The 13,237-nt window shown below is 34.3% G+C and overlaps 3 protein-coding genes across 3 annotated transcripts; 2 read left to right on the forward strand and 1 right to left on the reverse strand.

Annotated features, from left to right (window-relative positions):
• The first annotated feature begins 393 nt into the window (after nt 1-393).
• Nucleotides 394-1,375, forward strand: LOC139889607 (uncharacterized). The gene is made up of 2 exons (XM_071872550.1): nt 394-601; nt 1,161-1,375. Exons 1-2 carry the CDS (start codon nt 394-396, stop codon nt 1,373-1,375), a joined length of 423 nt encoding a protein of 140 aa, XP_071728651.1.
• A 250-nt stretch (nt 1,376-1,625) lies between these two features.
• LOC139892964 (uncharacterized) lies at nt 1,626-4,773 on the forward strand. The gene is made up of 12 exons (XM_071876095.1): nt 1,626-1,736; nt 1,886-2,042; nt 2,123-2,217; nt 2,300-2,378; nt 2,461-2,523; nt 3,167-3,228; nt 3,383-3,449; nt 3,529-3,609; nt 3,698-3,763; nt 3,844-3,937; nt 4,002-4,078; nt 4,552-4,773. Exons 1-10 carry the CDS (start codon nt 1,666-1,668, stop codon nt 3,880-3,882), a joined length of 780 nt encoding a protein of 259 aa, XP_071732196.1. The 5' UTR covers nt 1,626-1,665; the 3' UTR covers nt 3,883-3,937; nt 4,002-4,078; nt 4,552-4,773.
• Nucleotides 4,774-4,905: 132 nt separating this feature from the next.
• Nucleotides 4,906-11,915, reverse strand: LOC139892965 (uncharacterized). The gene is made up of 26 exons (XM_071876096.1): nt 11,788-11,915; nt 11,594-11,665; nt 11,434-11,505; nt 11,262-11,333; nt 11,096-11,167; nt 10,776-10,847; nt 10,611-10,682; nt 10,462-10,533; nt 10,300-10,368; nt 10,095-10,166; nt 9,934-10,005; nt 9,778-9,849; nt 9,616-9,687; nt 9,462-9,533; nt 9,308-9,379; nt 9,142-9,213; nt 8,994-9,065; nt 8,408-8,479; nt 8,244-8,315; nt 8,087-8,158; nt 7,942-8,013; nt 7,786-7,859; nt 7,579-7,710; nt 6,908-7,243; nt 5,717-6,087; nt 4,906-5,431 (listed from the first exon to the last, which is right to left on the reverse strand). The coding sequence occupies exons 1-26, from the start codon at nt 11,913-11,915 to the stop codon at nt 5,069-5,071; spliced, it is 2,841 nt and encodes a 946-aa protein (XP_071732197.1). The 3' UTR covers nt 4,906-5,068.
• Nucleotides 11,916-13,237: the final 1,322 nt, after the last annotated feature.

Genomic DNA, 13,237 nt, shown 5'->3' on the forward strand with positions numbered 1-13,237 from the left:
AAAGTACAGGGACCACGAGTATAATCTGATACAAACTATAAGGACCATCCTTGAAATTTTGTCTTTTGTAAAATCCTGCAAGATTTGGGGGTGTTTCTCGGCGCTATATTACACCAACGGATGTATATAAACACAAAATGAATGTACGTATAGATTTTGCTTCTTCACGAAAAAATCGCCGTTCATTTCGTTAAAAACTCTCATTCTCTAAATTATATCCCATTTCTTTAAGAAAATTCGACAAACACAAACAATTAGGGTTTCAAATCAATCAGAGATATATAATATAATATATATCTCTTAGCTTAGCTTAGCTTAATTTCAATGACTTAATCTGCATTCTTCCTCTACCGTCGCCATTGATTTCCTTTCACATCAACGTTTTTACGTTACATGAATTACACTGTTAAGGATTCAATGGACGAAGAAATGGAAATCATAAACGATTTGGTTGCGGAAGAAGCTTCGTGTTCGAATGAAATTGATTTCGATTATGAGTTTGATGCTAATCAGTTTTTTGATTTTACAGTAGACGAAACGGAATCGGAAGCTGAAGAAGCTGAAAACTGGTTCCGATTCGCTTGTGAATATCCACCTTCTCGTAAGCGTTTTCTATTATTCTTTCATTTTAATCTCATTTTGGAATTGTTTGAGAGATGAATCGATCTCTCAATGTTCTATGGATATATGGATAGAGATATTACTTACGAATGGACCTCTGGCCAATAAGCTGGTTTAAAAAATTTTTAAAAAAAAAGAAAAAAAGAGTATGAAACGCCATGAAAATAGGTGAATCAAATTTCAGTTTTAAACCTGCATGAAGTTCAATTTAGGCTCTAAGCGACAGTCAAGTTGCCAATAAATCAACACTTGCTGTTGACTCGACTAATAGAGCCAATTAAATTTTTTCTCTATTTAGCTTATAATAGTATAAGTAGATTTTTAAACCAGACGGAGTCAATATTAACAATTAATTGAATTAATCAACTATAGATTTATAGTGAAATTTATTATAATTTAGAAATTTCAGTGGTGTTTGTGTTTAACTGTGCAGTTGCATAAAGATTCTAGCCTTATTATGTGTATGTAATTTTATTAAACTGACACTCACATCTGGATGTACATTAATCTTCCAATATAACTTGATCTGGATGTTGCAGCCTTTATAGTGAAATTAAAAATGATGAAGGCGGCCAAAGCCACTCAAACGAAAGCCCATAAAACCGGCTCCAGTAAAATAGGAGCTGACAAGAAAAGTAGCACATCCAGTACTTCAGAAGGTGACATAGATAATCGTAAAGCTGCCTCAAGAGAAGTTAAAAACAAAGGTATGGACGGCTTACTACAGATATATGTTTTCTTGAGTCAAGTTTGATAATAATTGTAATTGTTTACTTGTATTTCGAGGGTGTGTGTATACCTTATTGCGTTTCTTCAGCGCAATACACACTTTCTAGTGTTTTGTCACGTATTTTAGAGGGAAACTGCACTTATTCCTATGCTTGTGGAATGGTGCCTATTTTGAATGCAATAACCACTTATCTTAAGGTATCCCGAACGTCCACCATAACAATCTCTTTTCCTTGTTGAACTGAGTCAGGTGTGAAGCATCATAACCGATCGAAGTCAACAGTCAACTTACCCAAACCAAATGGTTCATCGTTCATGAAGCCTACTGCTAGTCATCTGTCCAAGAAAACAAAAGAGTGTGACATCCATTCTGGCGGTAGTGGAAGGTGTTAGTTATTTAGTTTCATTTCATCTGCTGATTGATTCGATTATGTTTTTCTACATCTTCTATATGCTACTTTGGAACCTTTTTTCACGATTTTATTTTTCCAGTTCCCTTCATTCGTCTTTTTTTTTTTCTTTTATCAAATTCTAGGTTGCAGAAGTCGTTAGCTAGTGCAGTTGAAAAGTTACAATCTCCTATCAGAAGTCAAAACCAAGCCACCAAAAGACAGAAATTAGAAATTGGTTATATGCGTAAGGTTGCACAACTGAAGCACAGGACTTCATTTTTGCATAAGTTTACCAAGAAGGTAAAATACTCATCTTTACCTTGTGTCGTTAAACAATAAACTTGCATGTCTTTTAGCTGACAAACTATTTGTTTCCACAGGCTGCAGATTTAGAAGGCGGTTCAAAAACTAGAGTAAAGAGTACTACTATCCGAAAATCTGCATTGGTAATGAAAGAGAGAGCTCAGAGGCACAGGTACAGTTTTCAGCATTTGAGCTACTTATTTTGTTTAGAATTTGTTAATAGCAATCATTGGCTACTTTTTCTTGACTTTTAGGTCACAGAATAAATCTGAATCAGTTCAGCAACCGAAAGCAAATACACAGTTATCTAGAGCACGGTCTTTGAACAGAAAAGTCGGTATATGCAATTAGTTAGTGTCTATTAAATCTAAGTTCCATGTGCATTTTACATTTACAAAAACTTTATGTGTGGCAGACTCTTGACCCTCCTAGATTGCCCCAATGTAAGAAGAGCATATCTCAATCAACCGAGTTTCAAGTAAGTTACCAAGCGTTTAACACAACAGTTTTGTCTCATTTACTTATGGATGAGTTGACATGAGCCGTGCTTGGTCTCGAAAGGGACACGAGTCAAAAAAGTTAGCTCAAAAGGGAACAACTCAAATGAAAGACGACGTACATAGTCAATTTTAGGATGCGTTTGATAAAACACAGTGATCAAGTGTCGAATGGTTCAAAATTTGCAGACACTCTGATTGAACTTGGTTCCGAATGACAAGAACCTGTTTGATAATCAGTCTGAATGAACTCTATAAATGATGTCAAATTAACGTATTAACCTTATATATGAATAAATAAAAGAATAAAATTGTTTAATAAGTATTCTAGACATAATTTAAAGAGGATATTATAGGAAATGAAGGTGCTTGATAGTTAAGAGATTACTTAGACGTCACAAACAAACACACTAAATGTTGAATGGTCGGCATTTAGTGCTGAATCTTTCAGTTAACAGGAAAACAAATGCACCGTTAGATGCTTACAGCTTTCTAATTGCTGCTGGTATTAATAGACATACATATAGAGTTATAGTAATAGTAATAGTCTTTTTCTTTTATTATTGACCCGATAATTTAATTACGGAAATATTACGCATCAAATGAACACTTTTAGTGTTTCAGCCTCAGGTACTTAATAAACATAATTCTGCACCTCTGGCGAGAGATAATAGTCTCATCAAGAGGTCGGAACCTTAAGCTTTGGACTTTATATTTTTATATTTATTTGTCAAATTACGATGCACTTCCATCTATTATTTCTTTTATGTTGTATACTCTATAGTTCCGTTAAATACTGCAATAACTGATTTGTTACTTCATGTCTGGTATGCATTGCAGCCAAAACTCTCTAAAGAAGGATAAATGCAGATCACCAATTAATTTAAAAGCTTGCACTACTAACAAGGTGCAGATAACAACTTTATACTATATTTTTCAAATTGTTGTATATTTTGTGCCTGTAAGCCTTTTCGCTTATGCAACAGGTACACCCAGTGAAGGATGGTGGACTAGCATTAAACGCAAAGCACAATTCTGATCTGCCACTGACAGAATTATTTGAGAAAGTAAAAATCAACTTTAAACACTGCAAATCTGAATTTGTCAGTTTCTTGTAGGGGCTCATTCTATTATCACGTGTCACTATTTTTTCAGCTCTCTTTAAAATGTGAATCCGAGACAAAAGTTTTATGTTCATCAAGACCACCTCGTGTAACTAAGGTCAGCTTAACTTTTATAAAATCTTCGCATATGGTATACTGTACTCCAATTTACTAATGCTTTGTTTTTTTTCTGCTTAGGCGTTGAAGGAGAATGTGCCGATACCTTTTCAGCTTTAGGGTATATTTTTCTAAGCATATTTGTTCTGTAGTTGGTTCATAACTCCTTACAAAGGTACCCATCTTAAGTATTTTTTTTTTTTTTTTTTTTTTTTTTTTTGGTGTGTGTGTGTGTGTAGCGATGTGTGGGGAAGCCAGATCAGCGTGGAACGAATAGGAGGGTCACTGAAGTTAAAATATAGCACAACATTGACAGGTACACAGTATTACTTTCGACTGCATTGGAACTTACTAAACATGTAGTTTGGACCAGGCTTATCTAGTTGGCATACTGATAATGATAATGATTAATAGAGTGGGATAACTCTAAGCAAATTGCTTTTGTGGACTAGGGTTCAACACTTTCGCTTTCATCCATTTACTGACTATTAGTATAACATGAGGCTACTCATAGCCAAAAGTCATGTTTGATTAAGTGAACTTACCAGGAATGGGATTAGCCGGCTAGAAACAAATTCTAACCGGATCTTAACCCATAAACCTAACAAAAATTAAAATTACCGAAGCTAATGTGCAACGGAAAGTCCAGTTTAAGATGATACATGTTGATTGGTCAGTTAGTTATTCAACTAGAGCAAGCTAAATGGTCGTCAGAACTTGATCCATATGTCAATATATTGTTTAAGTAATTTTGTATGGAGTACTTGCTAACAATATTTCATGTTACAGGAGCGTGTACGTTTCCTTTCATATATACAGAAAAAACACTAACACCACACGGCAGAATGTACAGAAAAGCATATTACTGAAACCAAAAAGAGAGATAAACATGTTATCCCATGTGGCCAACCATTGTTTAATTGTTTGTTATCAATGTATGTTACAATAATGTATTGTAATAAATAAATATTGTTCATTCATACCCGCACCTATAACAAAGCATACAACTTATAGGGAAGTATTCAGAAGGTAAAAATAATTGCCATCAACGCGTCTAATTATAGAAAAATAAAACAAAGTTTGGTTAAAAGTGCATATTGTGCATTTAAGATGGTAGCAACTAATCAACAAATGAAACCAATAAACACAATAGCTACCAACTAAAAGTACTACATAACTTAAAATAGCATTACAATAACCTCCTTTACTTCCTAGGCTGAATCTTATAATTAACTTCTAACAAAAGTGGGCAAAAAAGGAGAGCATAATCTTAGATCTGTTCTGTTCCTAAAACCAGTTTAAGTTCTTAAAATGTATTATTTGATACAAGGTCACGGAACCTTAAAAACCACTGACCATCAGAAGAAGTATCATCATGCTGATGTTGATGCTGATGCTGGGGAGAATGATGTTCATCACCATTTGCATCTTGAGCATATTTTGTCTTTGTCTCTGGACCCAAACTAGTTTTTGTACCAGATACAGCTGGCAATAATGACTGTAGAATTCCAGCAACCTCGTGCATTGTCGGTCTATCGGAAGGAAGTCGCCTAGTACATAACAACGCAAGCTGAAAGGTCTTTTTAACTTGTGATAAATCTATGCATGTAACAGAAACTTCCGGATCAACCGATTCCATCACTGTATTATCATCCGCCTTTGACAATATCTGAAACATTCCAACTCAAGTTGAGCAAGTAATAGAAACACAATTGCATAATACTATAGACACCTTCAAAGTAGCGAAATGGACAGCAAGTAAAAACTGTGTGCAAATGCATGTATTTTTTCGCTACTAGGGGTAGGGTTAAAGCCGTTAATTATGATTGCAAAAAGAATACTATAACCATGAATTCAACCCTTGTGGCCTTATTAATATTTAATCTTTAATAACTAGACATAAAGAAATGAAAAAGATGTGTAATAGCAATTTTCATATAAATTATTTTTTTACCAGTTGATGCAAATTAGACTCGTTGTCAACGGCTTTCTTTCCAGTCAATAGCTCCAAAAGAACAATACCAAAACTATAGACATCTGATTTTTCAGTGAGCCGGGAAGTCCTGGCATACTCGGGGTCTATGTAGCCAATTGTCCCAAGAACATACGTCGATGCATAAGTTTTGGTGGTTGGGAGGGACTTTGCAATACCAAAATCAGAGAGATGAGCCTCAAAATTCTCATCCAGCAATATGTTAGACGATTTGACGTCCCTATGAATGATTCTAGGGTTGCAATCATGGTGAAGATAAGCCAGTCCTTGTGCAGCTCCCACTGCTATTTTGTGACGGGCTTCCCAATCAAGTTTAACCTTTTTTGCTGGCCCTGAAACAAACGTGTATAATCATGATTTATTATCATGCTATGTGGCTAATACCTAATAACCAAGTGAACGTAAACTTGGACCTCGAGCTAAAGAAACACAGGTCTTTGTTAATGTAGAGGAATCTTGAGCCTTATTCTACCTACTAGGGTGGATATTCGACAGGGCCATCCTTTTATGGGCAATAAAATTTATGGGACTCGTTCAATAAGTAAAAAGTAGACCTTTCTTTGCATATGAAAGTTTTGTATATATACCAAAAAAATTGTTTTCAATCATAGACCCTTTTAGATTAGGTAGTGATCCGTACACAATCAATTTTTATATATACATAACCAAACATGCTTTATGATGTTGTATAGTACAAACTCTTCAAAGTGTGTTTGGTTGCGTATGTATAAAATTTAGTTGTGTACTGATCATCACCCTTCTGGATTATGACCCTCTAACAATAAAGAGTAACATGCATTTTAGAATAAATTATAGGCCTTTTTGAATTATTGGCCTTGTGCAAATGTACACCTTGCAAATGCCCATATCCGGCCCTGACCTTCAATATCTAGAATGAGCCAAACACAGGTGCAAGGAGTTGAAACTCACCCAAGTCTTAAGTTTTAAGAGAACTTTCTAGCATTTATAATTGTAACAATTTCCGTAATCAAATTATAGTACTAAATAGTTATTAGTTATAGAAAATCAAACATGTTCAAAAAGTGTAGCATGATCCCAATAGGACAATGGCATGTAAACATGTTTTTACCCATTACCCAACTCGACAACTTTAGTGTAAACTAAATAGCAAATCGAGCATTATCAACTCACCATGAAGAAGATCCCAAAGAGAGCCATTTGGCATGTAGTCATAGAAGAGAAGGTTTCCTGTTGGTGAAAGTGAGTAACCATGCAAACTCACAAGGTTTCTGTGCCTGATGCTGCCAACAGTCTCCAGCTCAGTTTCAAACTCTTGAAAGTTGTGGTATTGGGTGTGAAGACGCTTAATTGCAATAGGTCGGGAATCTTTTAAAGCACACTTGTAGACCGTGCTAGACGAACCATATCCAATAATGTATTTTTCATTGAAATTCTCAGTGATTCTCAAAATGTCATCGTAGCTATGAATCGCCATATCCATGTGTAGAACAACAAGTTTCGGAGGGCCTGAAATAAAATCGGCCATTAGAAACTGTTTAAAAGTACTAGTAATTATTGTTGGTAAAGAATAAAGGTAGCAAGACGGACAGGTTGAACGGATAGGGTTACATGTAAAAACAGTTGCAGTTGAATTAGGTTTGCTAGTTAATATTTGTTATTATCTACTCAAAAAGGAATTTTGAGTTAATAATGAATAAAAGTAAACAATACGAAGAATATTATAATAAAAAAAGCATTATGAATGAATAACAAGTTTTAGAAAGTTCTTTTGGGACATTAACGATGACTCGTTCTTTAGGAATGGGTTGTCATAGCCACCTTTTGAAATGAACATAACAAACCTTGCAAGTCCTTGCTTGGTTCCTTCACATACTCTATGGGTTTGTTTGATCTTAAAATCGTTAATAGCACCATGGCAACAAGTAACACGAACCCTAACGCCATGCAAACAACAGTTGTTTTGGAAAATAAAGCTGCAGGAGTGAGTAATTATTAGCACACTGCTCAGTTTCATTTAATACAAAAAAGAATCCAAGATTAGAATATACCACTTTGTTTGGGCGAATGCAGGCCACATATGGAACCTAACCAGTTCCCACATAACATAGGATTTCCAAGGAAGCTGGTAACAGACGTTACGTAACACACTTTTAACACATAAAACTTACAAAAAAATATAAAAAGAAATATAAAATATTATTCACCTATCAGATGGAAACCGCGAGAAAGTTCTACCAGGAGGCACTACCCCAGAAATGTTGTTATAAGAAACATTTCTGATTCACAGTAAAATAATAAGTTACTGAAAAGAATTAGCCAGTATAAGTAATCTAATGAGATAAAACTTACAAATTAGCAAGACTTAAACAGTTGGATAGTTGGTTCGGTATCTCTCCGTTCAGACTGTTGTTGTTCAGGATTCTGCATATAACGTCATAAAAGAAATTGCTATAAAAAAGAATCCTATTACATCTCGGTAATAATTTTTAGAAGGAAGCTGGCTTACAGAGATATAATGTTTTGCAACTGGCCCATCTCTTCTGGTATGGCCTCATAGAGTTTGTTAAAAGACATGTCACTACCATAAAAACAATAATAGTTTAGAGTAACGTTTTGGAAGAAAAAACGACATCCAAATAGCAGGTAAGAGGTGATGTTGAGAAAACGTACATAATCTGGACACTTCTAAGATTCCCAAATTCCTGAGGTATTGGTCCGTCCAGGTGATTATGGCTCAAATTTCTATGGGCGTAACAAAGAGAAAGTCAACAAATATTCCAAATCACTAAAATATTTGAGGTACTTGGCTTACTCATTGTGGTAATAAACCCGGATTAATCACTATTTGCTCCTTTTTAAGAACATACCGAACTGATTTATCAACATCCGTTAAGTTGATCAGTCAATGTTGGTTGATGGGTCAAAATCGGATTTGTTGGTCAAAGTCAAAATTGGTCTAACACTTTAACATTAGTTTAATTAGAAAAATTAGAACTAGAATTTTGGAGTTTTTGAACAAATGAACGCTTATGTTTATGTTTTTAGACAACTCTGTTAACGTTTATGGTCATCTTCTATATATTTACACACATAATTTTTATGATTATTATCTAAATGTATTTAAATCCAATCCGGTTAAACCCCAAATTTCCGATTACTCTATCCACAGTCCCGACCGAGTACTCCCCGAGTAGCGAGTTTTACAACCTCGGACTTAATGAAAAAATGGAGGTTTAAGTCAAAACCGGTTGCTTACAGTGTTAAAAGATGCTCTAAATCACCGATGGAAGCGGGAATAGGTCCAGAGAAATGATTGCTTGAAAGATCCCTTGAAATGACAAATTTATTTCAGTACTGAACAAATTTAAATTACAACATACCTGATACCTGATGTGTGAACTTACAATGTATCTAGATTTATTATTCTCCCCAATTGAAATGGTATAGATCCCTTAAATTTATTTGATGATAGATTCCTGCAGATAACAAGTCAATATTAGAAACACTGATAATAATCGAATTTCTAGATGCAAGTTGATACAAACTTCAATCAGTATAAGTAGGGCATACAGATAAGTTAAGCTCTCAAGATTACGGAACCCTGAAGGAATAGAGCCATTGAGGAAGTTTCCATGCACGTTGCTGCAAAGGGACCGACTTTTATATACTATTATACAATTATACATGTGATGAATGATGATGAAAGCATGAATAATTGACATACAGCTGATTCAAGGCAGTACAAGAACTAATCTGCTCAGGAATATGCCCTTCAAGATTGTTGAGTGCAAGGTTCCTAAGAAACCATTATAAGCCAGTTTTGTCAACACGAGTATGAAAGTGTATACTTGTTTACCAATTTGAAAATGAGAACTCACAACTCAAAAAGCTGATCAAGATTCCCTAGTTCAGCAGGAATCCTACCACTGAATTGGTTATTGTTCAACTGCCTGAAAAATTAACAAATTAAAAACTTAATTTAATTGGTGAATGGAAAAAATAGAAAATCCAACATTAAAAAGGCCACATGCTGTTGTTACAGATAACTAAGCTTCGTCATGTTTCCAAGCTCTGACGGAATTGGTCCTGTAAGTCGATTCCCATGAAGGTACCTGGGACGGTACAAGAATATGAAATTAATTAATTAAAAAAAAAAAGGATTTTCTTTAATCACATAAACACTAGGAAGTACTTACAGTTTTCCTGTGAAGGATAAGTTACCAAAGATTGGCGGAATTGGTCCCACTAATTCATTTTCGCTTAAATCCCTGTAAGTAAGTTAAATAAAAGAAATTCATAAATATTGACAGAACACGGATTAATTATGTTGCTCTTTGGTAATGATCGAAATTCTTACAAAACAGCCAATGCTTGCATAAGACCAATAACTTCTGGAATTTTTCCTGTTAACTTGTTACCTTGAAGAGACCTAAATAATCATAAGAGTACATTATTGTCTTAAATGTTTGGCTGACATGATATTTAATAAAAAAACTTTGTATATATATTTAGGATACTTGCTCTTGTAGGAACATAATAGAGAACTAAAACAAGAAACTCACAAGGTAGCCACTTGAAGAAAACCAATATTGTTTGGGATTTCACCAGTGATCTGATTATAAGAGATGTCTCTGCAAATTACCAATATTAATTTAGTTGATTAATTTAGAATTAGCTAAGATTTATATAAAAAAACAACAAAAGTATGCAAATACGAGACTTACAATATCTCAAAACTTGTGCAGTTACCGATGCTATCTGGAATAGTTCCAGTTAAGTTATTCCCCCGCACATCGCTAAACAAACAAATAGAACGTGTAAGGTAGAAACAAGAGAACAACTCAAAAATTGATTTTATAAAAAGAAGACTTACAAATACCAAAGGCCAGTCAACTGGCACATATCATCAGACAGAGTCCCGGTTAATGAATTTCCTCGCAAGCCACTGTAGAAAAACATTCAAACAGCATTTTATATTGAACTGTATATGCAGACCTAAACGAACATTCACAATTCTTGTTATATTTTTAGAACTCACAGATATTGCAGTACTTCATTCCAGTATATCAATCTGGGTATCTCACCAGTCAGCTGGTTTTGAGCCAGGTCACTAACAAAGAAAAACTAACAAAGTGAATTTCATATGTCGCTATCATGTTTGAGAATTTTGAACACGTAACTAACGTAAAACACAAAACATAGAAGAGCATCTTTTGTGAAGTTATGAGGGTGGGGAACCCTCTGCTTTGTTAGCTCTGGCCCACAGGGGGTAGTGAGACCATTAAGCTACAATCCTATTCTACCTAAAAGATAAAAGACAACCTTTATAGTATAGAGAAAAGGACATAGACAACTTACAGAGTCTTAAGATTTGGAATTTGAGTTAGGGTTGAGGGGATGGGGCCTGTGATCTGGTTGTTTTTCAAGTTCCTGTTGTAAGGGAGATTATCACACTTTTAGCTCAACAATAAATTAGTTTATTATTATTATTAACTGATTTTCAGAAAATGATCAATAAACTCACAAAAATTCAAGCATCTTCAGCTTAGAGATCGCGAAAGGTATGTCCCCATACAACACATTGTCAGATAAATCGCTGCAAAGATGCAGAATATGATTAGAATAATGAAGAAAATTTTACTTATCAAATCTTGTTGAATTATTTCATTAATGTAGAAAGAAATAAAATGGCTTACAGCAGCACTAGGTTAACACATCTTCCAATCTCATCTGGTATTTGTCCGGTAAGCTTGTTTCCTTGCAAATCTCTGTTTTCATTTAAGCCAAGTCATTACAACAATTGCACCAGAAGCAAAACAGTTCTAGAAGTACAGAAAAAAATATATAATTACGAACATAGATTGCAGATTCCTTAAGTCTCCGATTGCAGGTGAAATTTCGCCACCGAGGTTCAAATTAGACAGATTCCTACATTTAGGCGATTATTAAGCAGAATTAGTCACTTCTCTGGTAAAATTAAACGAAACATTACAAAATCAAATAACTACCGCTTCAAAAAATATATCTAACATAAGTGGAGGGAAACATACAAAGCAACTACAGTTGTGCTCAAATTGTCACAAAGAATCCCTCTCCATGAACAGAGGTCATCATTCTGGTCTTCATCCCAATCGAGTAGCACATTAACGACATTACTAAGCGAAGCCTTAATAGACATTAATGCTTTTCCTGCACACATCATCCCAACACATTAATACTCGAATTTTCAAACAAGTAGAATTATATATAGTTGAATCACAAAAAGAGCAGAAAACAATAACTAACAAGATAAAACTTGTAGCAAATTTTTAAAACAAAAGAAAGAAAAAAAAATGCTAAACAAACCTAACAAGTAAATAGCAGAGGGACCAAACTGAAATTTACTTAGTACTACATTATTAATTAATAATTAATTAATTATCAACAAATTTTAAAATTAATAGAGCAAATTATTAGGAAAGGCTAAAATAAATCTTTCTTATTCTGTCGTTTTCTGTTCGTTTGACTACATTGCTGTTTTTGAAATTTTCTATAGCTTATTGCCTACAGTAAAACAGCATATTTCACCCATTCGTATTCTGAACAAATTAACCTTCAGCTTACCTAAAAAGATAATAACACCACAAAAAATTCGGCCTCCAATACAACTCAGTAAAGGAACAGTATATGCTTATTCTACAGTATAAATATCATAACATAAAATTAAAAAATATACATAAATACATGGGTACAAACATTAAAATACAAAACTACACATAAGAACAAAATCAATTAAGTTACCTTCATCACTTAGAGACGTGGTATACGGACACATAATCACTAAAACCGCCATTATCACACAAATTGTAAGCTCCTTCTCCATAATCAACGAACACAAAACGCGATTTCTTCGTTAGAATGAAAATTTGAGCAATATTAGTGTTATATTACCTGAAACACAGTGGCTCATTTAGTAAGATAGCACCGAACATTACACGCACTAGTGTGTATATATGAACATGCATCTGTGTGAAGATTCTAGAAGAAGAAGGTAGATAAGTGCGTAATAATGAAACTACAACAACTAATTTACCTAAAATACGTTCATAAATTAGTATCGACAGTTGTAAACTTAATATTGATATAGTTACACGTACTATAGCGTGTATATGTGAGTGAAAATGTTAGGGAAAAAGCAGAGGATGATGAAAAATGAAATCATCGCATGATAAAAATGCAACGAAAACACTTTACCTGAGAATTCATTACACACATTTGTGCGTTTGAGTGCAAATTTAGGGAGAGAATATGAAACTGTACTGTGTATGTGATTGTTATATTAGAGAGAGAAAGTAGAGGATGAAATGAAAACAGGCGTTTGGCGTGAACTGTAAGGTAGAGAGGATAATTTGTTGTGTTAATGGTGAAATTGTTATGAAGAGAGAGAAAATGTGAGTGCAGTAATTTGTTTGTTGTGTAATGTTGTTGGTTGCATACGGTAGAGAGAGGGTAAACGGCGGT

This window comes from Rutidosis leptorrhynchoides, chromosome 2, assembly GCF_046630445.1.
Source record: "Rutidosis leptorrhynchoides isolate AG116_Rl617_1_P2 chromosome 2, CSIRO_AGI_Rlap_v1, whole genome shotgun sequence".
In the NCBI taxonomy this organism is placed as follows: Eukaryota; Viridiplantae; Streptophyta; class Magnoliopsida; order Asterales; family Asteraceae; genus Rutidosis; species Rutidosis leptorrhynchoides.